At 40.3% G+C, this 27,109-nt stretch overlaps 1 protein-coding gene across 1 annotated transcript; it reads right to left on the bottom strand.

Annotated features, from left to right (window-relative positions):
- Positions 1-6,372: 6,372 nt before the first annotated feature.
- Hapstr2 (HUWE1 associated protein modifying stress responses 2) lies at positions 6,373-10,664 on the bottom strand. Its single transcript, XM_047536212.1, has 3 exons — positions 7,221-10,664; positions 6,768-6,827; positions 6,373-6,420 (listed from the first exon to the last, which is right to left on the bottom strand). Exon 1 carries the CDS (start codon positions 10,580-10,582, stop codon positions 9,752-9,754), a length of 831 nt encoding a protein of 276 aa, XP_047392168.1. The 5' UTR covers positions 10,583-10,664; the 3' UTR covers positions 6,373-6,420; positions 6,768-6,827; positions 7,221-9,751.
- Between the last annotated feature and the right edge of the window lie 16,445 nt (positions 10,665-27,109).

Raw genomic sequence — 27,109 nt, 5'->3', positions numbered from 1 at the left:
CCTAAGTATCCTTGCTTCTCAGCACTTGAAGGATAACAGTTGGAGGAAGCAGAAAATCAGGACAGAGGCAAGATAAGGACACTGGCCAGGAAGTGAAAAGACCTGGGTTAACCCGGTTCTACCACTTACTGGTTGAAGTGCTATGGGCAAGTCAGTACTGTGTCCTCTGCCCCTATCCCCTATCCCTTTGTTTTCCATGCTTTCAGTTCCCCATAGTCAACCACAGTCTGAAAATACTAAGTGGAAAATTCCAGAAATAAACAATTCATAATCTTTAAATTGTGCACCATTCTGATGTGAATCATCCCTTTGTCCAGTGTATCGATCCTGTATGTGCTATCTGCCTAGTCACTTAATAGCCATCTTGGTTATCAGATCAACTTTCCCAGTATCAGACTGCTTGTGTTGAAGTAAAAATTAAGTTTTATCATAGGTATATATGTGTAAGAAAAAACCCAGTATCTGTAGTGTTTGGTATTATCTGCAGTTTCAGGCATCCACTGGGGATCTTGGAATGAGTATCCCCCATAAATAAGGCAGGACTTCTATATATCTTTCTGAGCCTAAATTTCTTTTTCTTTTTTCTTTTTGATACTGGGGATTGAAGCCAGGAGCACTTTACCACTGAGCTACATCTCCGGCCCTTTTTAGTTATTTATTTTTTTTATTTTGAGACAGGGTCTCACTAAGTTGCCTAGAGCTTGGCTAAATTGCCAAGGCTGGCCTTGAACTTGCAATCAATCCTCCTGCTTCAGACTTTGGAGTTTCTGGGATTACAGGTACCACCCTGCCTGGTGGGACTAAATTTCTTTACCTGTAATTTTGTCAGATCAAGAAAGTATGAGAATCAAATATAATCATTTGTGCAAAAGCAGCTGGTAAACTGTAAATGCCAAAGTTGATAATTAATATATGTTCCCACTCTCCCATTGCAAAGCCAGCAAAGGAGATGATAATCAACATCTGCCTAACAGGAAAGTCCCACATTGAAGAACATAATTTTCATCTATAGCCTACTGTTGAAGCTTCAGCTTGAATTGGAAAAGAACATAGTCAAGCAATATCAAAAAATCAAATTAGGTGGCTTCTCTGACAATGGCATCAAGGGGCATGCTGGGGCTACAGAAAATAATTTCATCCAGATTAACTCAGTGTGGAAAAAGTATGCAGAAAATCCTCAGGTGACCAGTGAACTTAAACTGTTTCAGGATCTATTTGAAATTTGAACACTTTTATATATTTGGGATAAACTTTTTGATTAACTAATTTGAAAATACTGATCCTTTAAGGCTCAGTTCAGTTACCTTCCAAGACCAGTCCCTGAGTACCATCAGTTGAAATTAATCCCTCCATAGTCTGTGACCCAAATGCACATGGTAGGTCTCTAGTATAGAGGCCTCATTCACATTTAGTTTATCTTAGAGTTTGTGTGTGTGCATATGTACTTACAAGTGCATGTACTGACTTGCTCACATGAATAATGTGAGCTTTTTGAATATGGCTTCTTGAAGGCAGGAACCAGGTCTTGGACATCATTATAAATCCCTCACAACATTTATCACATCGCCTTACACTTATGACTTGACCAATAAACACTACTGACTGGTAAAGGGAATGAGAACCACACATTTACTCTTATGGGGATACAATATTTCCTTTTCTCTGTGCCCTAAAACTACCTACTTCAAGCATATGGAGCTCCCTCTTGATTGAGTCCTGTAATTTAGGGAACAAGTCCATGGAATAACAGCTAACACATTTTTGAAAAAATGGAAAAATTGGTACTTAGTGTAAAAACATAATTGCTGTTCTTGAAGCAAAGTGGTCGACAAGCTTGAATTTGACGACAGGGTTTCCCTTTTGGACAGAGTTGAGAAGAGCAGGATTATTAAATCCTCCAAGGGAGGTCAGTGCACTTGAGTTATCACAATCCCCCCATGCCAGTTGGAGGCAAGGTCCATTTGGGGTGATGCTAATACAGAAGCCAGTAGCTACATGTGCCTACTAAGCATGTGAAATGTGCCAAGAGTGAATCGAGATATCCTACAGATGTAAAACACACTCAGGATTGCAAAGACTTCGGATGAAATCTTTAAAAAGAATATTAAGTATTTCATTAATAACTCTTATATTGACTGTACATTGAAATGATAGTGTTTTTGGATATGTTGGGTTAAATGAAACATATTATTAAAATCAATTCACCTGTTTCTTTTTGTTTATTTATTGTTTGATTCTAGGGATAGAACCCAGGGTCTCATGCACGCTAACACTGGTAGAGCTATACCCTCAGCTATCTTTATTTTTTTAATGTGGCTAACAGAATGTTTAGAATTACATGTGTGGCTTGCGTTTTATTTCCATTGGCCAGCACTGCTCTAAGTGATCAAAGTCAGAATGATCCACAAAGGAGCTAAAATGGAATCCCCTTCCCAAGACTCTACATTTAAAACAACCTAAGTGCTCATAATTAGAATATCTACCCTTGCCTCCTGAGGTCAACAGGGTCCCCAAGACCAAAAGACCATGACACAGAGCACTGATAAAAGACTATTATTTTGCCTTCAAAATTTCTGAGCTAGGAATCAAAGCTCTTGATGAAGTCCTTCCAAGCAAAGAAGATAATCATCAAAATTTCAAGAAGAGCTACAAGTCAATAAGCAAAGGCATTCTTGAAATTGTGAACAATGAAATCTCGGTATTTTCCAGTTTGACCTGTGCTGACATGATGCCACAACAAACCAAAAAGGTAAAACAAACTCTATGTGCTTTGCATGAGAAGGCACAGCGCCTCGCTTTCTAACAGTGTTTGTTGAATTGAATTGAATTTGGAGGAGGCTGCCTAATTGATTTTGATTTCTCTTTAAACTGAAGTCAATGTAACCAGTGTGTGTCTGTACACAACCTTAAAACTCTCCACTGGGTCGATTAACACACATCATGGCTGGATACCATGCTGTCTTTGCCCTTTATGCAGCAACTACTGAACCTTCGCTAGAGCACTGGCTCCTACAGTCAGAATGACATATCATCTGGATCTCTGTTACATAATAAATACCTTCTTATAGCTATTTCACCTAAAGCAGGAGGGCTGCTGTGGCAGGGCCCAGGGACAGCAACATTACAGAGCTTCAGGCTGTTGCACCCACCCGCAGTGAAGTGTTATCATTCATGAAAATCTGGGTTCCATGCAGAAGGCACAGATATCACCTGAAATTGGAGTGTTAAAATGAAGCTTTAAGAAATAGGAAGAACTTATTTTTAAGCAAATGGAATGTAAATACTGAAAGAATAGCTTTGTTAATAGTACATAATTCCACTTAAAACCTGAAAAGCCAAAAGTGGTATCAAGAGGTCTATTCAGTTAATTCAGTGAAATATAAAAAGAAAAACATTCAACCCAGGCATTTAGCGTTGTGAAAACAGACTAAGCAGTTGATTGATCGATCTATTTTCAACAAGTTGTGTGGACATCCTGTAGGCACAGACTTAGTCTATGGGCTATTGCCTTAAAAAAAGGCAAAAATCCCATCAGATATAGTCAAGTGGGGATGGTCACAGTGACCCAGCAACCTCTGTTCAAACTTTATCCATATTAGGATGCTCTTCCATTGGATAGTTTTGAATAAGACCCAAATCTATTTATGTATTTTCCCAGTCTTCTTTATCACCTCCTTGTGTACCATTGAGCAGTTTTTGAGGACACAAGCCACTATTACAATGTTGTCAAGGCCCTTCTCGTTTTCTAGTTCAAATCCTTGTTCATGCTGTTTGCTAAGTACTTGTTCCCTGTGACAGCTTTCAGCCAAACAGAACACACTGAATGCTGCATTCCAAACCACTCTTTCCTGCTGGGCTCTGAGGAAAACAAGCTCTTCAGACTCCATCATGTGAACTTTTCACAAGGAACAATCTCCCTCAGACAATTCCATTCAGAGATACTATCCGTGAAACTGGGACTCAGGGAAGAGGTGACATCACAGACTTCCCCCCCTCTGGCCAGGGTCATGACCACCAAAGTTGTATTTAAGAGGCTCCCACGTGGTTTGGCACATGATTTTCTTAATGATCTAACATTTCCCCCAACTTTCCCATAAGCTTCCAATTTAAGACATTCACACTTAAACACAAAATTGGGTTCTGGTGTTGAAAAAAAAAAGGCCTGGGATTTCAAGAAGTAAAGAATGACAAAATTGCAGCTGGTGGAGGAGGGTAAATGTAAGACAAACTATATAATACATGCCATATGTAGGGTTTGGAGGCAGGGCATTAGGAAACATAAGAAACAAAAGTATTACATCTAATCAAGAGTCTGGGGGCATTTTTTTAAAAAGAGGGACTGGGGTTATAGCTCAGTGGTACAGTACTTGCCCAGCATGCATGAGGCCCTGAGTCCTACCCCCTATACCAGGGTGCAGGGAGCAGGAAAGAAGAAGAATTATATTTTTTTTAATGTTTGAAGCCAAGGTTAGGAGATGAAAGCTTTCAAAAAGGCAGGATTATTTCACTGAGCTGGACAGCCAACTCGGCTACAGTTAGGCCACAATAGAAGTCGAATAGCACACTGGGCTGCATTCTGAAATCTGGGGTGTTTTCAGAAAGACCTGCCTGGCAGCTCCTAAAGAAGGTTTTGGACTCTTCTCAAAGCTCTTTAACATGAGGAGAGCAGCTCATGGATCAGGATGGTTTCCATTCCAGTTCTCCCTAAAGTTGGGGCCTGCAGAGTCACTGGCTCACCAAGTTTCCCTTTAGTCCAGTGAGTCTAGAAACTCATCTACGTAACATCATCCTAGTCAATTTAGTATTTTTGAAGAAGAAAAATGGCTGAAACAAGAGGGCATTTGTTGTAATATGCTTCTTAAGCATTCAGAATTTTTTCATTCTTAACCTGCTGAGGAAAAATGGAACCAGAAGAAGAACTGCACTGTGCACATGTGTTCCCATCCTACAAGTCGCTATGCCATATCATCTAGAGAGTCCCCTAGCTTAGAATTGCTTCACCTTATAGCGGTTCTTATTTCAAGGAGTTCACAGAGTTCAACTGGTCAGATGCTAAATTTCTAAAATGAGAATATCACAGAAAGAAGGTTATAACTACTGTTGCTGACATCACAGATTAGAACGCAGAGCTCGTGGGAACTTTAAAGATTGTCTAAGACAATTAACTCCTTTATTTCATAGACCAAGCACAAAAGGGCCCAGAAAAGAAACACTTGTTCAAGGCCAGTGATTGTGAAAGTAAAGGCTTAAACCTAGATCCCATGTGCTTGCCACCAATGCCTGAGACACAGCAATCTTGTCTACGAAAGATAATTGATGACTTATTTGCTATACTTCTTTGGGGAAGCACGTTTAGTGTCCCATAGAAAAAAGCTGTTCCTTTGAAGTTTTGGTTTGAGCTTTCCTTCTCTTAATATAATTCAAAATCTTTTAATTAAAAACATGTAAGTATTCTATAATACCAAATATACTTTTTCAACCTACACATGTAATTGTGGAAGATTTTTACATAATCCCTGGAGAAGTGAGCCCCTTGGGATTAGAATGAATGGTTTACAGTTTAGTGGGGCAGACAAAACATCAAACTAACAATGACAATGATGATTCCAGGGTGGGGCTTTAGTGGGAGGGGGACTTGAACCCTAACTTGAAAGGGCAAGGGAAGTATCCCCCAATATTAGAAAGGTAAAGGCTGAGTTGAGCTGAGGCTTTAAGCTGAGTAGGAATTAGGCAGGCAGAGGGGACATTTCTGACCAAGAGAGCTACCAGGCAAAAGGGTCCAGAGGCAGAATTGATAGAAAGTTCAGGAAATTTCAAGTGGTCCAGTTTTGCTGGTGGTTAGAGCTCTGTGGTGGTGGCAAGGGGTGACTTGTGCTCTATGGATGAACAATTCCAACGGCGTGCCCTAAGCAAACACAACACTGTAGAAAGCATATGCTTGCCATGCCAGAGCAGCTTCATAATATAAGTTCGCCTGCACCACCCAACCACCAACTTATTAATTAAAAGTTCATACACACTCTAACTAAGGGAGGTAAAGTGAAGGGAGCAATGGACTGGAACTTGCCAGTTAGTCACTGTGGGCCTCCCTAGTGAGATCAGCTGCCCCATTTGCAAAATGAATAGTTGACCCTGCCCTGGGTGATCTTTGCGGTTCCTTTCGGCTCTTTGTTTGTAAGGATCCCACCAGATATAAGTTAGTGGATGATCAAATGTAGAGGTCTGTAGACCTCCACAAAGGCACAGGCTGGTCAGCAACCAATCCTCCCTGACCCCTATTCCATCATCATTTCATAAAAGGCAATGTGATCTAACTGCAATGTTTTCTAACATTGATAAGTAATTTTTATTAGGAAGTACTGGTCAAATGGATAAAATATTCAGCTAGAAGTTAGGAAATCACAACCTTCCTTCAGGCCCCTATAAAAGGAAAACAAAACAAAACAAAGAGGAAGCTTCTATTTACATTCATAGAAAGAAAATGTATGAAATATGCAAAATGATGATAAAGATATTTACAAACAGGAAGATTCACTTTAGGCCTGCACAGAAAGTTCACCAACAATGATCAATTTAAAATTAGCTCCTTGAAGATCAGTAGAGAAAGAATAAGGAGAGAGAAGAGGGGAGGGAAAGTGAGGGGCACAGGGACTGAAATCAAATACCACGCATGTATGATTTTGTCAAAATGAACCCAACTGCAAAGTGTAACTACAATGGTCTAATTTAAAAAAAAAAAAAGCTTCCGAATCAATCACAAAACTCACAATCAGGGTCAGGGCTGGTTTTCAGACTTTACCATGCATCATAATTTCCAAGACCTTCTCCTGAAAGCAGGAGGTAGCTTTCAGAACCCTCCCACTGAGATTTGAATTCAGCAGGAGGGCAGTTCAAAGTTGTGTCTTGCATGCTTCTTGGAAGATTCTCATGGAAGGTGGTCATGGGACAAAAAACTGAATCTAATAGTCAGGAATAAGGTACAGGCATGCAAGGGGCAATCATCTAGGAATTAGGACAAAGGCTTTCCAGGAAGTAAGTAAACAGAGAAAAGCGGAAGGGGCATAGCTGTAAGTGGGTCTGGATGGCCACCTACTCATCCATTCATTTAATATTTATCATGCACCCATATGGACCAGGCACTAGGGATCACCAAAGCAAGCAAGATAAATGAAGTCCCTGAGCTCATATTAACATAGCATCTTACAACTGTCCCTACATACCTGTTAAAACTGCTGTAGTTCCTCAGTCAAACCCAGCATGCTCCAATGACTCCAATGCATGAGAACCCTCCGGCACAAGCAGGAAGACTGAAAATAGGCAAACCCTGTGGGAGATACTGCAGCTGGAAACAAAGGTTCAAACCTTCAAGCACTGCAGAACTCACTGAAGGTTTGTGATGTAGGAAAGTGGGAACTACAGGCTTCCTAGAGAAAGCCCTATTAAAGGTATACATCTCCCCAACCTGGATTAGCCAAATGACAACATCCCCAGTGAAGAGCATCCTATGATATGCCATGCTGCTCCCGCTCCAGTGTCTCACCTTCTGATGAGCAGGTATTCTGACAAACCAATCCTAAAGCAGGACAGGTGCTATTATTCTCTGTCCCAAGAAAGAATCTAAAGCACTGGGCCAGGCATTGGAGACCCTCTATGCTCTGGTCCTACCTCTCCTACCTACTTTACTGTTTCCTCCTCAAACAATGTTGGATATCATTCCCTTGTTGGCCTTCCCTGCAAACTCCCATCCTACCTATTTTTCTGGGCCCAGTTTAAATATCACCTCATCCAGAAGCTATGACCCTCTCAGCAAGGAAAACCTCCATCCTCTGAATTCTGCACAGTCCTTGGGTGCTTTCTTGGCTACATAATTTATCTTTTGAGGCAGGGTGTGCTTTTTGAGGATAAGGATTGTTTTCATGCTGCTTTTTTTGTTTTTTTAAAATCCCTTCTCAAGACCTAACACAGTCCTTCAGTATTTGTGGAGTGTGATACCAAGTTTTTATTCTATCAGGGAATTCACTTTATGTTGTTACATTATTTTAATGCATTGGTCAGTTATAAATTTACTCCAAAGGTCATGTTAATGAAGCAGGAACAACTCTGATTTAAACATAAAGGCAAAGTTTTACTAACAATCTATAATGTTTTGTGCATCAGATTTTGGGGAGACCTTGAAGATTTGGGTTAAGTTTCTCACCACTCCTCCCATAATCTCACTCCTACCTGCTCCACTTCCTTTATCACCTGCACTGGATCCAACCCTTATTGAAAACCACTTTAGCCTTTTAGGTGCCCTAGGACCTTCACTTCCAAAACTTCCACCCTTATCTCCCTCCCCATATCCTTTCAGGTCAGAAGAGGTAAAGTCTTCATTACTCCTGGTTGCAAAGTGTATTCCTCAGGCAGTTTCAGGACCTGTGGCTGCCCTCAAATCCAAAGTGGTGATCCTCAGTCACAAGTTCAACACACTCATAATTAATACAAAGTCTGTGATATTTAGGCAAATTTCAACTAGGTAACAGTAATTTCTAGGTCAAACACAGAGATTCTATTTGCTGATTTCTAAATTGATCTATTTTGCTGCTTTTGCTAAAATATTATGGGCTTTATTGCTTTACTGATTTTTATTTATAGAGAGGGGAGAACATTCAGTGAATACCCCTAGGTGCCAAGCACTGTGTTAGACACTTGAATGGACTTCATTTGATACAATGATGTTAGCAGACACACAGTCCCATTTAACAGATGAAAAACTAAGGTCAATGGAAATTACGTGACTTGCCCCAAATCATAATTTGTGAAGCAAAAATTCCATTTCTGGTCCTTTTAATACAAAGCTCATAGTCTTTTAGTTATACCATGCTGTACCCTTACATTAAACCCAGAAGTTCATTCTGGCTAACTGGTCTTCCACTTCAAAACAAAGATCACCAAAGAGACATAACCTCCAAGAAAGGAACTTTTGACATTCCTGTGAAAAAGGAGCACCACTAGGCCACCAGAGACACAAACTTATTTTATCAGGATCTCAATTGTTGGTTCTGTTTTCCTAAAGAGAGCACTGAATCCATCCAATATCACATATTACCTGCCCAACCACCATGGCACCTCTTTACACCATCGTAAGAACCAAAACCATCAACTACTTTTCAAAACAAATCACAGCCCAAAATGTATTACTTCCAGTTTCTTTCTAGAAATTAGGTGCATGGTACAGTGCAGTAAACGTGGAAGACTCCAGATTTCACAAAGATGTCAAGTCTTACATTTTGGCATAAGGTAACTAAATTGGCAAAGACCATTAAAGCCAAAAACCAAAACAAGAAAGGATAAAATTGTCCTATAACCAAGTAAACACCTGCTATGTCCTTTCCGATTAAGATTTTAAATTAAGGTCTCATTTATTCATTCAACAAACATTTATTGAGCACCAGCAACTGGGCTAGATGCTAAGGAATATAACTGTGAACAAGATAAACCAGGCTCCCGCCCTGACTGGATACTTTTGCTTTAAATGATCTTGCTAACTACTGAGTACTTTTTGTTGTTCTCTAATAGAATTATATTTTTTGGAAAGTCAGAGTCACACGAGGCCTCTTCTGGAATACTTTTAAAGTTTCTTTATGGTAAACTTAATAGAAATCTTTGTTTAACTTAGAGAAGAAGTTTGGCCTCCAGGATCCTCCCACGAGCAAGTTGAAGGTCGAGTTGGCTCTCAAGCAATATGGCGGATGGCGACCATCGAGGCAGTTTAGACCATTCGGTTGCGCTTGTGGGATGGGGAGTCTGTGATGCCATCACCAAACTGGGCCGAAGTGCGCTTGCGGATCCCCCCACTGTCCAGGCGGAGGGCCAGTTCTTCGGAGCCAAAGGGGTTCAGGTCCTCGTCGAGGAAACTACTTTTTCGGCGCCCACTGCTGGCCACACCGCTGTCTTGAGGCGGGGAGCCGGGGGCGCCAGATCGCACGCTGATGCTCGCCATGGCGCCATTGAGGCCGTGCAGGGCAATGGCCTCGTGGAAAGGCTGCAGGTCGACGTCCACGGACGAGCTGGACTCAGTGGCCACAGCTTGGCTGGCGGGCCCGGAGGGTGGCTTCGGGGGCATCCTGGGGGTGCGCGGCGGGGGAGGGGCAGGGGGCACTTTGCCACATAGGAAGGTAATCAGGTCTTCGCGGCGAATGGTGCTCCGGCCCTTCTTCACCCACTCCAGCACATCTTTGATGCGACGCTGGTAGCCAACCTGGACACCCAGGTCAAAACTTCGTTGGTGGGCATCCCCACTCTCTTTGTAGAGGCTGGTCACGGCCATGGCCGCATTCTGGAAGGGGTCCCACATAGACAGTCCTGGCTGTTGGCACCCGGAATCCTTGTAGAGCTGGGCCACGGCGGTGGCCGAGATCTGGAAGAGGTGCCACAGCCTCTGCTGCTCGCTCTTGAGCCCCGCCGCCTCGGCGGCCGCCTCCTCCTGCAGCTCGGGGGGCAGCTGCTCGTCCTGCTCGGCCTCGGCCAGGCACTGGCGCTCCCACTTCGAGAACCAGTGCTCGGCGACCTCGGCCTCGCCCTCCTTCGGTTGCTCCTCCATCCTCCTCCTCCAGGCCGCGCGCCTCCTCCACCACCGCCTCCTCCGCCGCCTACTGTCGCTTCTCCACCTCTACCTCACCTCCTGCTCCGAGCTCCCCTCCTCCTTCCGCGGCCGCCGCCGCCGCCGCCGCCGCCGCCGCCGCCGCCACTGCCACCACCGCCGCCACCGCCGCCACCGCCGCCGCCGCCGCCGCCTCCTCCGCGTGCGCCGCCGGGCGGGCGCGCGGGCGGCGGGGCCCTGAGGCCAACTGCTACGGCGCGCGCCGCCCGCGGCCCTGGTGCACGCCCCGCCCCGCCCCGCCGGCTCGGCCCCCGGCAAATCCGCGGTCGCTGTCTCTACGGCCGCGGAGATAACCCCGCAGCCGCCGGCGCCGCCGCGCTGCCCCCTTCCGGCCCCGAGGTTCGTTCCTACTGCCCCCCCATGGCGCCGCGGCCTCGCCGCCGCCGCCGCCTTAGTCGCTGCTGCCGCCGCGGCTGGCCGCACGACCCCAGCCCCGGCTCGCGCCGCGGCTGCCGCACTGAGAACTCGGAGGGGGGCCGGCTGGAGCGCTGCCTCAAAGCGGCGCTTGCCTACCGCTTGGCCCCCTTTTCACACATTTTTGGGACTTGTCAGCTTCATCCAATGAGCTGATCAAATTTTACATCCTATGTTGCCAGAGAGGATTATGGGGCAACTTCATGGTGTCGATCACATCCAGGGCGCTGATCCGGGAAGGCCGGGGGTAGACTGGAAAGACCGCGGCCCTGGTGAATAGGCAGGCAGTCTGGATCCCAGCAGTGTTTCCCACACCTTAGGTACCCGAGAAAAGGGTTTTCCGTGGACCAAAGCAATATTTTGTAGAAAGTGGGAGAGTCACAGCTGGAAAAGCGCCCAGCCCCCACCACCCCAACTTCTCGGGCCTCAGTTTCCCCATGAGCCGAAAGAGGTCGTTGGACAAGGTTTCTGGAAAGCACTTGAAAGTCGCAATTGAGAACCTTCTTCCCGCCCCTGAAAGGCACTCTGCAAACTTACCAGATTCCAAGAGAAAGGGTCAGATATGGTATTGGTTTTCCCCCCAGGATGCCTGTAAAGATTTTTGTCATTAAAAAAAATGATAATAAGGGTGATGGGGGAAGGGTTCTGTGTGGTCTACACTCAACTATTGAAAAATCCCAAGATTAGAGGGAGAAAATAGGGGGACCCAAGCAGGATTTTCTGCTGTAGTGTAAAATTCAGACCCTTTTTGGAAGAAAAAATTTCCAACATCCTAAAATTCTAGCTTGTTAAAACATCATCATACCGAAATTAAGCTTAAATTGGTATGGGAAATAACGTCTTTTCCTTGGGTTCAATAACAAATCCCTTATAATCGTGCAATCCTTTGTCATTGCAGACAATTCCAGAACAAACTGTTAAGAAAAATTATCACTGAGCTAAGAATAACATCAAAAAGGGAGGAATTAATGGAATCATTTTTAATTCAAGGGGAAAAAGTCAGAATTTTACAGTTTCTCTTGTAGAATGTTTGCAAAGTATCCAGAAAACCTTACAAAGATAAAGGAAGCTAAATCTTCCAGCAAAATACACTTAATTCCCACGCATGAAAATTAGTACATAAAATAAAATGATCTAATCATTAGGCTTTATCATCTTCCTTAAAAGAAATACATGTTTCTAAGTTAAATTTAAAAGAGAAAAAGAAGAAGAGAGGATTGTGCCCTTTCTCTGCAAACTGGGCTTTTTCACGATTCATTAAACCCTTTTTCCATATGTGTAATTGGACTCTTCTCATTTACATAAACGAAGGATGAGGCAAAAGACTCAAGATCAGCCCAAAAAGAGAGATATGTTTCTCATTCTCCTATGTTAAAAAAATACATTGTAGAAGTAAACTCCAGGAAGCCAGACCCCTTCCTTACCCCCTGCCCACACCAGGCGTGAACTACTTCAAGGCCAAGGGGTCAGTGGCTTTGAAGGTCGCCCTACACATGGTGCCTCACTGTTATTATCAGAGCCACATGTTTTTATTTTATTTTCTCTAAGTAAAAAGCTTGCACAGAAATGACTGACAGTAGTACACCATATCCTACTTTCCCTCCTCACGTCTGATTGGGTTAAAACCCAAGAAGAAAGACTGCACTGTCTTTAAAGAGCACAGCCCTCTGCTTGGGCTTGAGTTGTCTGGCTGGTATCCTCCATTCAGTTGGTTTCAGCACCTGATTAATTAGTTAATTAGTACTTAGAGCTGACTAGCCCCCGGTTGGCAATTTTCATGCCCTGCATGGTGAAATGTTGAATTCAGCATTGAAATTTCTGTCGCACACCCTAATTATTATCACCCCACTACTTTTAAAGCCATTGCACCAAATTATTATTATAGACAGAGCCAGGCTACTCTGTGGGAATATGTTCTTTCTGAGAAATAATGGTAGACTTAATCAATATTTTTCACTGTTGCCCTTAACATACTTAAATAAAACAATTAAATGGGAAAAATTCTAAATCAATTAGCTTTCAACCCCTTCCACGGAGAAAATGATATTAGAATCTGAGATATTAGAACAATCACACTGCAGATTTTAAATAATGTTTTATCAGGTCCCCAGACAGCAAAGAGTATATTTATAAGATATATCCAATCTGAGGTTAGTTTTGTTCCTATGTAAGTATAAAGTGTCGAGAATAAAAACTAGATACAAAATAAAAAGATGTATATATGTATGTTATTTTTTACTAGATATAAGGAAATGATGCTATCTATATGTGTAGGGTAGCATTTGATATTTTTTAAAAAACTGACATGGCTTGGGAATGAGTTTTCTATGGGAAAAAAATATTCCTTGGCTGCTGCCCCATTTGTCCATAAATTTGATGTCATGGCTAAGGTTAAATATCAACTAGGAAAAAATAGTTTTAGAAAATAAGTTAGGACACAAACCTAGAAGACTCAAATTTTTAGCATTTCAGTGTACAATTACTGAAAAGGAACAGTGTTTCAATGATTTCCAATATTATTGGTAGCTATTTTCACCTGGTAACAATCCTTATATAGCAGTATAGTGGGTTGCCTGTAATTGTAAGAGCTAAGTGGTACACAAAACTGGATACACAACCACACAGACCAGTAAATGGGTCAGACTGAAAGCAAAAGTAAACATCAACCTTAGGAAATGAAAGAAGTTAAAAGATAAGTGTTAAGGACCTTATTCTTTTTGGAGAATAAAACAAGATTTAGTAGCTTTCCACTTAATTTAAATGAAAAGAATCACTACCTTACATATTGCAGTGATAATGTAATGGGGAAAGAAAACAAAAAAGTCTTTGTACAAATGACACCTCCTACAGTTGTTGTGAAGAAACTTTTCCCCTTGGTATCTGCTAGCAAATTCTAATTAATGCTGCACATTCCTTTACTGAAATCATTTAATGCGTAACAAGGGGGGTAAAAAGAAATGCTGAATGCTCGTGATTGCCCTGTTAGAATTATGGGAGTGAAAGCCTGGGGCCCCAAACTTACTGTCTATTAAAGCCAAGCTTTGAAAAAGAAATGCAACCTACAAAAGCTGTCAATCTCCCTTGCCCCTAAAGCCTGGGTTCACATGGATTCAAGTGACAGCCCTCCTCCCCCATGCACAATACATCAATCTGTCTCTCCCACAAGCACCCACAGCCCATTGTGCTGGCCGCAGGTGCCTATTATGGCACCCATGGCTGCCTCCCACAGCTCCGCCCCTGAGAAACAGGAACTGCAGACAATGGAACCCTGTGGGAAGACAGAGGTGGGTGTTGGGAGGGATAACAGACAGATGGTAAAGGGTATAGGGTAGTAAGGTAGTTTCAAAACAAATGTCAAACATTCAAAATTATTGCCTTCGCGTGTCCTCCTGCTCTGCAGTTTTGAATTGCCTTGCTTCAATCACCATCTGCCATAATGATAAAAAACACTTACCTGTTAGGATGAGTGTTCGCTCCCCTTTTTGGGTAATGGTGTGGGGGATGACCTTCAATACTCTGCTGCTCCTATTTAGCCTCTACGTTGCTCAAGGTCACAGACTGAGGAGTTTTAGTTAATCGACACCAGTAGACCATAAAGGGAAAGAAAAGAATATTTCTAATTTTAAAAATAAGGTGTGTGACTTCCTTGAAAGCTTAATTTGGGACTCTGTAAGGTGGTAAGGGTTATAAAAACTAGTTACTTTGGATAATATATTAGCGAAATCAAAGTATTATGAGACTTCCTATAAATACCATCTCAAGCAGATGGAAAAAACTTAGGCCATTTCTTTACTGGTAAGGAGATACAAAAGGGGAAATGAGGTAGATTCGATAATAAAAGTACTGAAGGTCTCTGACAGCCTCTTTTCCTATTGCAAAAAGTGTCAAAAAATAAACAAAATTAAAAAAAATTCTAAATACTATTCACATTAAATACCATTATCAGGAAAAGTACAGTTTAAGCATTCCATTTTTTTAAATGTCACTTTCTACAGTATTTTTATTTTCTGAGTTCTGGACTAAGAAGCAATAATTGGAGGAGTTTAAATCTATACCAAAATACATGTATGTGTTAGTTCAAACAATTTCATTTAGTTGCTTTTGATCTTACCTGGTTATCTCAATATACCACCTATTCCTGTTTTCAAGATAATTTCTCATAAATTAAAGCCAAATTAATAATAATTTTATCACTAGCATTACTACCTGTCACAAAAAAAAAAAAAAAAAAAACAGTGGCCAAGAAAAATCTGGCACAACTGAAAGTCATGGTGAAGACAATTGGTGACTTGTTAAGATGCCACAGAATAATGCCAGGGACTAAAACCAGCCAGTTTTCCTGAAGCAAACAAGAGGGTCTTAGTTTGCTGTCAAAAACCACAAACTAGGCTTTAACTAGGAACTGTCAGAGATCCAAGGGAGCTCCTGGCCAAGGAGAGCTTAATTAGCAGAGTTGGTTTGGGTTTTTAAATTACACACACAAAAAAAACAATCAATACAGTATGAAAGCATACAGTGGTCTAATGTAGCACAAAATTCATTATTTCATTGTGTGCGACTGTAGTTATTTTGCACACATCATTCACAATTTAAAGTTAGATTTCAAACATTATTTTTGCACCCATCATTAGGGCATGATTCTTTCCCTCATATGTATCCTTTCAGAGATTTTATGTATTTATTACCAAATACAAATATGTATGCTTCCCTCTTTTTCCTCTAAATGGTGGCACCCACTATTTTTTATCTGATAGATCTTGGAGATTACTCCATATCAGAATATTAATTTAAATGTGAATAGCTCTGAATTGGTATTTGTAAAAATTAAGACTCCAGTTCAACAGTGGGAAATACATATCATTCCAATACTTAAGAACCAAAGTGATCAAGTCATTCAGAGACTATTCTGATTTTTAATAAGAATGATTGCATTAGGCATTTCATTTTAAATACCCAGAAATTAGTACAGTTAATTTCAAATATACATTTAAATGAGAACCAGAGAGAATGTAGAGGAGAAAGTCACTGATAACATATGTATATATGTATATATATATATATATATATATATATGTATGTATATATAACATATATGTATACATATATAACACATGTATATATATGTATACACACACACACACACACATATATACAAACATATATATATATATATATATACATATATATATACCTTTGATGGAGATGTATTATGGTTTAGATCCAAGGTGTCCCTGGAAAACTCAAGTGCAAAACACTGCAGGAATGTTTAGAGGTAAAATCATTATATTTTGAGGACTGTTACCTCATCAGTAGATTAATCCATTTGATGGATTAGTAATTGAAATAACTACTGTACTGAGTGGTAACTATAGGCATGTAGTGTATGACTGGAGGAAGTAGGTCACTGGGGGCATGCCTTTGCAGTATATATTTGTACCTGGCAACTTGCTCTCTTTCTCTGTCTCCTGGCTGCCATGATCTGAGCAGCTTTCCTCCTTCGTGCCCTTCTGCCATGATGTTCTGTCTCACCTCAAGCCCCAAGCAATGGATTTGGCCAACCATGGACAGAACCTCTGAAACCATGAGCCCAAAATAAACTTTACCTTTTCTATGTTGTTCTGGTCAGGAATTCTAGTGACAAAAAGCTGACTAAGAGCTTAGAAAGACTAGAATGCTGATAGGAATGTGGACAGTAAAGACTGTGCTCAGCTGGGAATGTTGGCACATGCCTGTAATTCCAGCAACTCTTGAGGCTGAAGCAGGAGGATCTCAAGTTTGAGGCCAGCCTCTGCAACTTAGTGAGGCCCTGAGCAACTTAGTGAAACCCTGTCTCAAGGTAAAAAAAATAAAAAGGACTGTGCTTATGAGGTTTCAGAGGGCAATGGGGACTCTGTTGGAAGTTGGACTAGAGGCCATTCATGTTACATCCCAGCAAAGAACTTCTCTACATTTTGTCTATGACCTGAGAAGACTTTGTGTGTCATTGAATTTAAAGGCAATAGATTAATTAATGTGGTGGAGGAAATTTCAAGACAGCATTCAGGCAATGGCATGGTATTGAAGAAGGTTTTTAGTTGAGTTTACTGTGATAACCAGTAGCAGAATACAGATCAAAAGAATTTTAAAAACTTGCAGTTTGGCCAGAAAATTGCATGTAAAATTGGGGTCAAGGAAGGTGTGGTTGTTGAAGAGAATACTGCCACTAAAGAGGAGGTAAGTATTTTGCATAGAGACAACAGAAAATATGCCTTGAAGACATCTCAGGAATCAGCAAGACCACACCCATGGCAGGCTCAAGGGTGTAAAAGTGAAAACTCATTTAAGAGACTGTAGAGGCACATTGCTCACACAGGGTTTCCTAGGAGTCACCCAGGCACTCAGAGGCCACTGTAGTCATTGAACAAGGGGGCCCAGCTACTGTTACAGCTGGCAGTAGACCTTGGCATCACCCACATGATGCTGGTTTTGCAGGAATGCAGATACTAAAGTTAGGAGTCAGGGATGCTTCCACAAGATTTCAAAGGAAGGTCTAGGAGGCCAGACAAGGTGTAGCGGGGTTGGAATCCCTGCGGGCAGCATCTGAGAGGGTGATGTGTGAAGCTGTGTGAATGAAGTCAAAACTATAATGGAGATCCCAAGAATTAAGAGATGCTAGTTATGTGGAAAATCTATGGAGGAAAGCTGCAGGCTGCAGACAGCCAGGCCAAGAGAGACACCAATTAGGCTGCAACCAACAAGGCCATAAGGGCACAGCTGCCTAAGCCTTTTAGTAATCACATCTCCCTACCATGTGCCCCACAGGTACAGGACTTCTTTGCCCATCTGGGTTTCAATCTTGCTTTGGTCACATCCCTTCTTTCTATACCTCTATTCCTCCTTTTGTGAAATGGGAACATTCACACTGTGCCATTGTATATTGGATATAAGTAACTTGCTTCTGATCTTTACAGGGACTCACAGCCAAGAGTTTGTCTTAAGTCTCAGATTAGACTTTGGACTCAGACTTTTGGACAATGTTATAACTGTTAAGACCATGGGAACTCTTGGAGATGGACTAAATGCATTTTTTATTGTGATATGGATATAAGCTTTTGGAAACCAGGGGCAGAATGTCTTGGTTTGGATATGAGGTGTTCCCTAAAACTCATGTGTGAGACAATGCAGAAATTGTCAGTGGCAAAATGATTAGATTATGAGGCTCGTGACTTCATCAGTGGATCAATCCATTAGATGGACTGATAATTTGAAAGGACTACTGAACTGGGTGGTAACTGTAGGTAGGTAGGGTATGGCTGGAGGAAGTAGGTCACTGGGGGCATGCCTTTTGGGTTTATATCTTGTCCCTGGTTCCTAACACTTTCTATGTTTTTCTACCTTGAACTGAGTAGCTTTCCTCTGTCATACCCTTCTGCCATAATATTCTGCCTCACCTCAGGCCTAGAGCAATAGAGTCAGCAGAGAACAGACTGAACCTCTGAAACCGTGAGCCCACAATAAATTTTTCCTCCTCTAAGTTGCTCTTGTCTGGAATTTTCATCACAGTGATGAAAAGCTGATTAGCATGAGATGCCTACATGGGAATACTTTTAAGGTATTTATTTGTAGATTTTGCAAATTGTTTCTATGGAAGCCCAAATATCCAGAGTTCAAAATAAGTCCTTAAGGTTTTCCAATAGATCTATGGTCTATTCGTATTTCTGGCATCTCACAAAAGTGACCTTGACTAATTTATTTAACTGATTAAAAGATGTCAGGTTCTAACTGTAAAATTAATTGAAAGTATACAATCCTTTTGCTTGTGTTCCAACAGCAAATGCTTGACTTCTGGATGTTTTATATGGAGCAAACTGTGTCTATTCATTTTTAAATTAACAAAATTTGTTGGTCAAAGTTCAAGGTTTTATTGTCAGACAAACCTAGATTCTAATCCTGGCTCTAGAGCTTGAAAGTGGTGTGATTGATCTTCTCTAATATTCAGTTTTCTCTAAAATGTGAATGATAATTGCTATAGTTTGGATGTAGATTATCCCTCAGGGATCCGTATGTTGGAGACTTGGTCCTTAATGTGGCAAGGTTAAGGTGGTATTGCCCTTTAGGGGGTCTAGTGGGAGGTTCTTAGGTTAATTGAGGGCATGCACTCAGAGGGGATTGTCTCTCTCTGGTTTCCTCTTATGTGTTTTTATCCTCCCCCACATGCTCTTGCCATTGCATTTCACCCTGAAGTAATGTGGCCAAGGGGGTCCCTTCATCAGATCCTGAACCAGACTATCTGGTCTTTCACCTTCCAAAACTGTGATCTAAATAAACTTCTCTTCTTTACAAAGTTGCCTGCCTCAGGTATTTCATTATATTAATGAAAAATGCATTAATCCATTAATAGTACATACCTCATAGGATTTTTATAAAGAGTAAATGAGACTGCATTCACACTTAAAATAATGATTGGAATATAGTAAATCCTCAGTAAACATAATATACATATTATTACTATCACTAATAGTAATACCAAACTCTATGTATTAGAGTTGACACTAGAAACATCCTTCCAGCAGCACTTCTTTAGTTCCATATGATTAGTTAAAGAGCTCTATGGGTTAGGTAGATGGGTGTGTTAGTCAGCTTTTCATTTCTGTGACCATAAGATATGAGAAGAACAACTTAGAAGAGGAAAACTTTATTTTGCACTCACAGTTTCAAAGATTCAGTCAACAGTTGGTTCACTTAATAGTTCTTGGCCTAAAGGTGACGGTAGAACATTATGGCAGAAGGGCATGGTGAAGGAAAGATGCTCAGTTTGTGGCAGCCAGGAAGCAGAGAGAGAGAGAGAACACAAGGAGCCAGGGATAAAATATAATCCCCAAAGGCATGTCCCACCTGCCTACAGTTACCAACCAGTTAGTCCATTTAAATGATTAATCCATGAAATGGATTAATTTACTGCTGAGGTTGCAGCTCTCATAATCTATTTCATCACTGAACATTCCTGCGTTGTCTGGCATGAGCCTTTTGGGGGAACACCCCATATCCAAACTACAGCAATGGGTTTCTCAAAACTACTGATCAGTAAAATAACCTGTAGGGGCACTTTTCAAAGGTACTCATGCCCTAGACATATCTTCCCAAAGAAATTCCAATTGAATAGTTTCATAGTGAGGTGTGAGAATCTGTACTTTAAAGCATCAGAGGGGTATGCTTAAAGGAAATCCCAAGATGACAAGTACTAAACTAACCAAGAAAACAATGGATCATAATTAGAACAAGAAGTCAGAGGACTTCAGTAAAGAATATTTCTTTCTTTCTTTCTTTTTTATTTTTTGGCCCCAGGATTGAACCCAGGATTGCTTAACCAATGAGCCACATCCCAAGTCCTTTTTATTTTTTATTTTGAGACAGGGTCTTGCTAAGTTGCTGAGGGCCTCACTAAATTGCTGTGACTGATTTTGAACTTGAGATCCTCCTGCCTCAGCCTCCAGGTTTGCTGGGATTACAGGCATGCACCACCACACCCAGCAAGAATATTCTTAAGATAGACAAAATTTCCATAATCAGTCCCTATAACTAAGAAACTAGAAGCTAGACTTGGACGTAGCTCAGTGGTAAAGTGCTTACCTAGCATACATGAGGCTCTGAGTTCAACCTCCAATTCCACACAGAACAAAGAAAAAGAAACTAGAGGCTATTTACATGTGCTCTTGGTTGACAATAAAAATGAAAAGCAATTAGAACAATTAGAAAGTCTAAGGACAACAAAAAGGTATATAATGATCCTGGTTCCTACAAGAAGCATACTAAAGTCTGGCATCGTTCTGAGCCATCAGAGGATTGTGAAAAAGAGAATAACATTTGAATTTAACACTAGAAAGATTATCCTTCCAGCAGCACTTCTTTAGTGCTATATGATCACATTTTTTTTTCTCCGTGTGTCCAATCACACTACTTGGTCCTGCTGTGAATAATATTTACATGAAACTTACTGTTGGAAATGTTGTTTATTGGTTCAATTTTTTTAAATTGAGTTTTTAATTCTGAGGTAATTGTAGATTCACATGCAGTTATAAGAAATAATACAGAGAGATTCAAGAGATCTGGTGTACCTTTACCCAGTTTCTTCCAATGAAAACAAATTACAAAACTATAACACAACTTTACAGCCAGGATATTGACTTTGGTGCAGTCAAGATACAAAACAATTCCATCACAAGGAACTCGGTGGTTCCTTTTTATAGCCACACCCACATCCCTCCCATTCCATCCCCTCCCTAACTCATGACAACTATTAAACTATTCTCCTTTTCATAATTTCATAATTTGAAGAATGCATGTAGATAATATAAACACAATCAAACAGTCTGTAACCTTTTCAGATTGACTTTTTCCATTCAGCATATTCTCTGGAGATTGATCCAGGTTGTGGCTGATATCAATAGTTTGTTTTGTTTTGTTTTTTTTTTTTTGCTGAGTAATATTCCATGATATGGCTATTACTACAGTTTTTTTAGCCATTCACCTATTGAAGGAAATCTTGGTTGTTCCCAGTTTATGAATAAAGCTATTATAAATAAAGCTGCTGTGAATATTAGTGTACAGGTTTTTGTGTGGACTTAAGTCTTCATCTTTCTGGGATAAGTACTCAGGAGTGCAATTGCTGAAATGAATAGTATTTACATGTTTAGTTATTTTTCTTAAAGAAACTACCAAACATTTTCCCAGAGTATCATTTTTTACTTCACAGAAAGTAAGTGATCCAGTTTTACCACATCTCCATCAACATTTGTATTGTCATCAATTTTAGCCCTTCTGTTAGATGCATAGTGATATCTCATGGAGGTTTTCATGTGTGTTTCCCTAATATTTAATGATTTTGAACATTTTTTCATGTGTCTATTTGCCATTTGCGTATCCTTTTTAGTGAAATGTCTCTTCATGTCTTTTGTCCTTTGATTTGATTTTGGGAATCAAGTTATAGATATAGTATAGTGAAGATTTCATTAAAACTGTAAGACTATTGATTTTATTTTCATTGTAACATTACTTTATTTTCTATTTAACACTTAAGAGTGCTTATAGCTGGGTACAGTGACACAGGTCAGTAATACCAACTACTTGACCGGCTGAGGCAGGAGGATTGCAAGTTCAAGTCAGACTTGGCAACTTGGCAAGACCCTGTCTCCAAATGAAATTGAAAGTTCTAGCGATGTAGTTTTGTGGTAGAGAACCTCCTTACTGTACTCAAGGCCAAATACCATAAGCAAACAAACAAATATGTTTACAAAATGCCAAATAGTATTTTAAGTGCTTTGAAATGTTTATTTCAACATAGGTGATATTTCATTTTATGGCAACTTTATGAAGTAAATACTGGTGTTATTATCTACATTTGACAATTGAGGAAACTGAAGGCATAGAGATATTCAGCAATTTAACTAAGATTATACAGGTAACAAGTGGTAGAGCTGGGATTTGAACTCAGGTACTAGTTGTTATAAAATTAACAATGTACAAATAATGTTATAGCTGACAGAATTTAAAAACAATGAAGGGAGGGAAAGTGGAGGTAAATATATCTGAAATGAGCACCAATAAATATTGTCTGCAATTAAATAATCCAGAAATAAGTATTTTATTTAAAGTTATAAAGGCAACCATTAAAATGTTCTGAAAATTTTAATAATATTACAAAATCTCAGGAAAATCAGAAGTCAGTAAAAGAAGTAGCAAAATTATGTTAAAACCTTCATCTTTCTTAATAAAGAATCAATAATTACTGTCTAACATTGCTAAAGCAAGACATAGAAGAATGAGCATATTAGAATAATGATATTACCAGAAAAACTCAACTAAAAATAGTTGAGAACAGTTGCCACTGGACTGGAAACTGGCAAATAAATGGGAAATCTTTTGTCTTTCTTCCGTACTGTTCAATTTCTTAAAAGCTCTGTGGAGTTATTATCATTATATAAAAATTGAAGACATTTGAAAGCATTGTGTGATTCTGATGAGAATGTGTTTGATATACACTGAGCTAAATCATACCCAAAATTCTTGGAGATAGTCACGGATAGGTAACGATGAATAGTTTAGCATGTTGTGTATTGGTCCAAAGTCACTAATCTCGTTGGTTCCACTTGCAGTATCCTTAACCTCTAAGACCCCTCAGGATGCTATTGCTAACTCCATACTCTTTCTTGCCCTCCTGCTCCCTTCTGTTGCCTAAACTATCCTCCCTCAAATTCAGAATCAGAAGACTGGTGAAGAAGAACAGCATTATTGATGTCTAAGATAGGAAACTGATTAATCTCCATCTTCAAAAGCAAACTCTAGACAAAGTAAAATATAGGACTCTATTCTAGGTAATAGATGCTCAAAAGAAGGCATTTTTCCTCTGAAAATATAGTAGGTGCACAGGGTCACAAAATTCAAATAATACAAAATAGTGTAGAGTGGAAAGTAAATCTCCCTGAGCTCTAGACTCCTTGTCTTCCTTGCCAAAGTCAATCATTAACATTTAAATATATATCCCTCCAAATAATGTACACACACACACACACACACACACACACACACACACACAGGAACATACCCTTCACATTACTTTGTTACTTACTTCTTTTGTTCACATAAGAGTATGTTTTGCAGATTTTTCTAAATCTTCACAAACATATAGACTTCATTCTTTTTAATAACAGTGTGATATCCTCTTTTATGGATGTACCATGGTTATTTAACCAATCTCCCATTTGCAGATGGTTTTCTTATATTTCTATGTTTATCATTACAAATAATATCATGGTGACCATCTTTGTATAGAAAGCTGTACATACCTGCTTTTAATTTGGTAGAACAGAGTCAGGGATACATATAAGAATTTAATATATACATATGTGTATATCTATCTTTCTGTATCAGGTATACAAATATTAGAATACTTATTATAATATTATTTCTTATTATAGTAAGAAAAATTGCTGTGTCAGTACAATCTACTTGATGTCTGTATAATAATACATGACTACTTAATATACAGGAACTTATTGAAGCAGTTCCCTATGATTGGGCAGTCAGTTGTTTACTTGCAAAAAATACAGTAGGAATGAAATGAGTTTGCGGGTCTGAGTGAGCTAGCTCATGTGCATATGTTGGAGGTGTGTGGGGGAAGGTTCTCCAAGAAGAGAACCAATTAGATGTGTGTGTGTGTGTGTGTGTGTGTGTGTGCGTGTGTGTGTGTGTGTGTGTGTGTGCACGTGCGTGCATGTGTATCTGCACAGAAGTATATTTAAAGTTCATGGTCATTGAAGAAATTAGAAACCAGACTAATAGTCACTGGATTCTTCTATCCATTTACACTGGCAATATTTGAAAATGTACCAACTGGACCATCATTTTAGAAAAGTTAACTCTATAATAACTTTTCTAAATCTGTCTTCTGTTATCTTAGGAAAGTTAACACAGCAATAAGTATCTTTTATCTGTTCCCCCAAAGAAACTGGCATCTAAATTATGTATAACTCTTTATTCCTATTCTGCTACTGTATGGTGACAAACCAGTGGATGCTTGAAGCCAGATTCTTGGAAGAGCATGAATGAGCACAAGGAGACTTTTTAGAGCTATGGGACAGTAGCAAAACTGTGGTAGTGGTTGCACAACTGTACAAAATTACTGAAATTCACCCAGCTATGCATTTAAAATTGGTGAATCTTATGTAAATTGCAGCTTGATAAAGCTGGACATTTTCTAAAAAGAAAAGATTATAGGGGTTTGCACTTTGCCAAGGTGGCAATTTCATGCTAGTTGTCCAGAGTGCTTACCTGTTATGAACTTAAAAGTCACTCGGGAAAAATCTTCCAAGTGGACAATCACATCAGACATTAGAAGCACAGGGAACCTACAACCCATGCAGACTACCTCCCTGGAGGATGGCACGTGGAAGTTTTCTTTCTTCTACAATTCAGCCATCTGTGATGGTGCTTCCTTCAGTTTCTAGACCTTTTTAAAAGCCTCTTTTCTCCCTTCAGAGTCTAAGCTATATATATACATATATATATATATATATATACATACATATTTTTTTTAAAACTTTTAATTTCCTTTTCCACTTTTTCCTTCCACTTCTGTATTCTTGACACCTCAGTCACAAACTTTTTGTGGGACCCATGCAGGAAGACAGCTCCCATTCTTACTTGTTGACATTGTCTTCTACGTTTGTAAATTTATGTATCCCTTCCAACCTCTTACTTTTGAATTCTTATGTCCTCTTCTATTCCTTTGACTGTTCAAACGTCCCGCCACTGTACCACCTCTTGAAGGAGGTGAAAGGATAGAGACAAATTCCCTGGAGGGATAGAGAATGTGTCCTAAACTCCATGCATGTTGTTCCCTCAGGTAACTTAAAGGGCTTAACAGCCCAGCCCCAAGAGTGCAACTCCAACTAGGAGGAGGAAGAGGTAATTGGGAGCTTAAAAAGATCCAGCAAAGCCAGGTGCCACGGTGCACACCTGTAATTCCAGCAGCTCGGGAGGATGAGGCAGGAAGATCTAGAGTTCAAAGCCAGCCTCAGCAACTTAGTGAGACTGAAGGCAACTTAGTGAGACTCTGTCTCTAAAAAAAAAAATTAAAAAGGGCTGGGGTTGTGGTCCAGTGTTTGAGTGCTCCTGGGTTCAATCCCTAGTACCCCTCCCCCCAAAAAATCCAGCAAGTTTCTACACAAAGTGTCCATGCTCATCCTCACAAGATATTTACATATTTATCTTTGATGGTGCCCCAGAAGCCTCTGTAAAGCATCAGGATTTTACTTCACTGAATTTCATACTAAGCCTAGAGAGTCATGCCCTATTCAATTTCCTGTCTCAAATTACACTCAGCTCTGCCGTCCAACTCAGCATACTAGACAAGGTCAAAAGATGTGTACCAGAAAATAAAATGAGGCCTGCATATCAGGCTGGCAAAAACTAAATAGGCTCACAAGGTGGATATATGGAGAAAACATATTTGTATACAGTTTTATTTTATATGTGTGTGTGTGTGTGTGATGTGTTAATTTATATACAATAACTCATAAAAATGAGTTGTGCCTCTTGAATAAGAGGTAGTATGTTGTGCCTCTTGGACAAGAATTCAGTGATAGTGTTAGAAATTTTTCATGTATATACTCTTTGACATTGCAGTTCTGTTTCTAGGAATTTATTAAGGGCATTGGCTCTGGAGTGAGACAGACCCAAATTTGAATTTTGGCATCACCAACTCCTTTCTGACTACATGACCACCCTCTATAAAAGTTTCCCCATCTATAAATTCAAGGCAAATAATGGCACCCTGGTAACAATGGGAAAAACATGGCCCTGTACTACACTGTCTTTTACCAATAAAGTGACCAGATCTCTCAGATTGAGTTGCCAGGATGTGGAACTTTCAGTGCTAAATTCAAGAAGATCCAGGGCAAACCAGGACAGGTACTTGATCTATGTCGCCTCCTTCAGGAACCACAAGCTCTTGATCACTCATTTCTAGAATGTATCAAAATCATTTTAAGTAACTGTTACTCAGTTTTTCATCATTGTGACCAAAATACCTGACAAGAACAACTTAGAGGAGGAAGTGTATTTGGGGTTCATGATTTGAGAGGTCTCAGTCAGCTGACACCATTGCTTTGGGCCTGAGGTGAGGCAGAACATCATAAGCAGAAGGGGATGGTGGAGGAAAGCATCTCAGCTTATGGCAGCCAGGAAGTGGAGAGAGAGAGAGAGAGAGAGAGAGAGAGAGAGAGAGAGAGAGGTGGGGGGAGAAGGGTCAGGGAAAGGATCAGGGACAAGATATAGCTCAAGGGCATGTCCCCAGTGATCTACTTCCTATAGCCATGCCCCAGTTGCCCATAGTTACCACCCAGTAGTTCATTCAAATTATTAATCCATCATGTGCATTAATCCACTGACGGGTTACAGTTCTCATAATCATTTTACCTCTGAACATTACTACATTGCTTAACATGATCTTTTTAGGGGATGCCTCATATCCAAACCATAATACAAACAATGACCATTTTTGAATCACTGGGCACA

This window comes from Sciurus carolinensis, chromosome X, assembly GCF_902686445.1.
Source record: "Sciurus carolinensis chromosome X, mSciCar1.2, whole genome shotgun sequence".
Classification (NCBI taxonomy): Eukaryota; Metazoa; Chordata; class Mammalia; order Rodentia; family Sciuridae; genus Sciurus; species Sciurus carolinensis.
Note: the sequence above shows the minus strand (reverse complement) of the source record. Positions and strands in the feature narration are given on the sequence as shown.

What these genes read in the sequence shown, in the direction of transcription:
- Hapstr2 (XM_047536212.1), bottom strand. Translation starts at nt 10,582, where the DNA reads ATGGAGGAGCAACCGAAGGAGGGCGAGGCCGAGGTCGCCGAGCACTGG.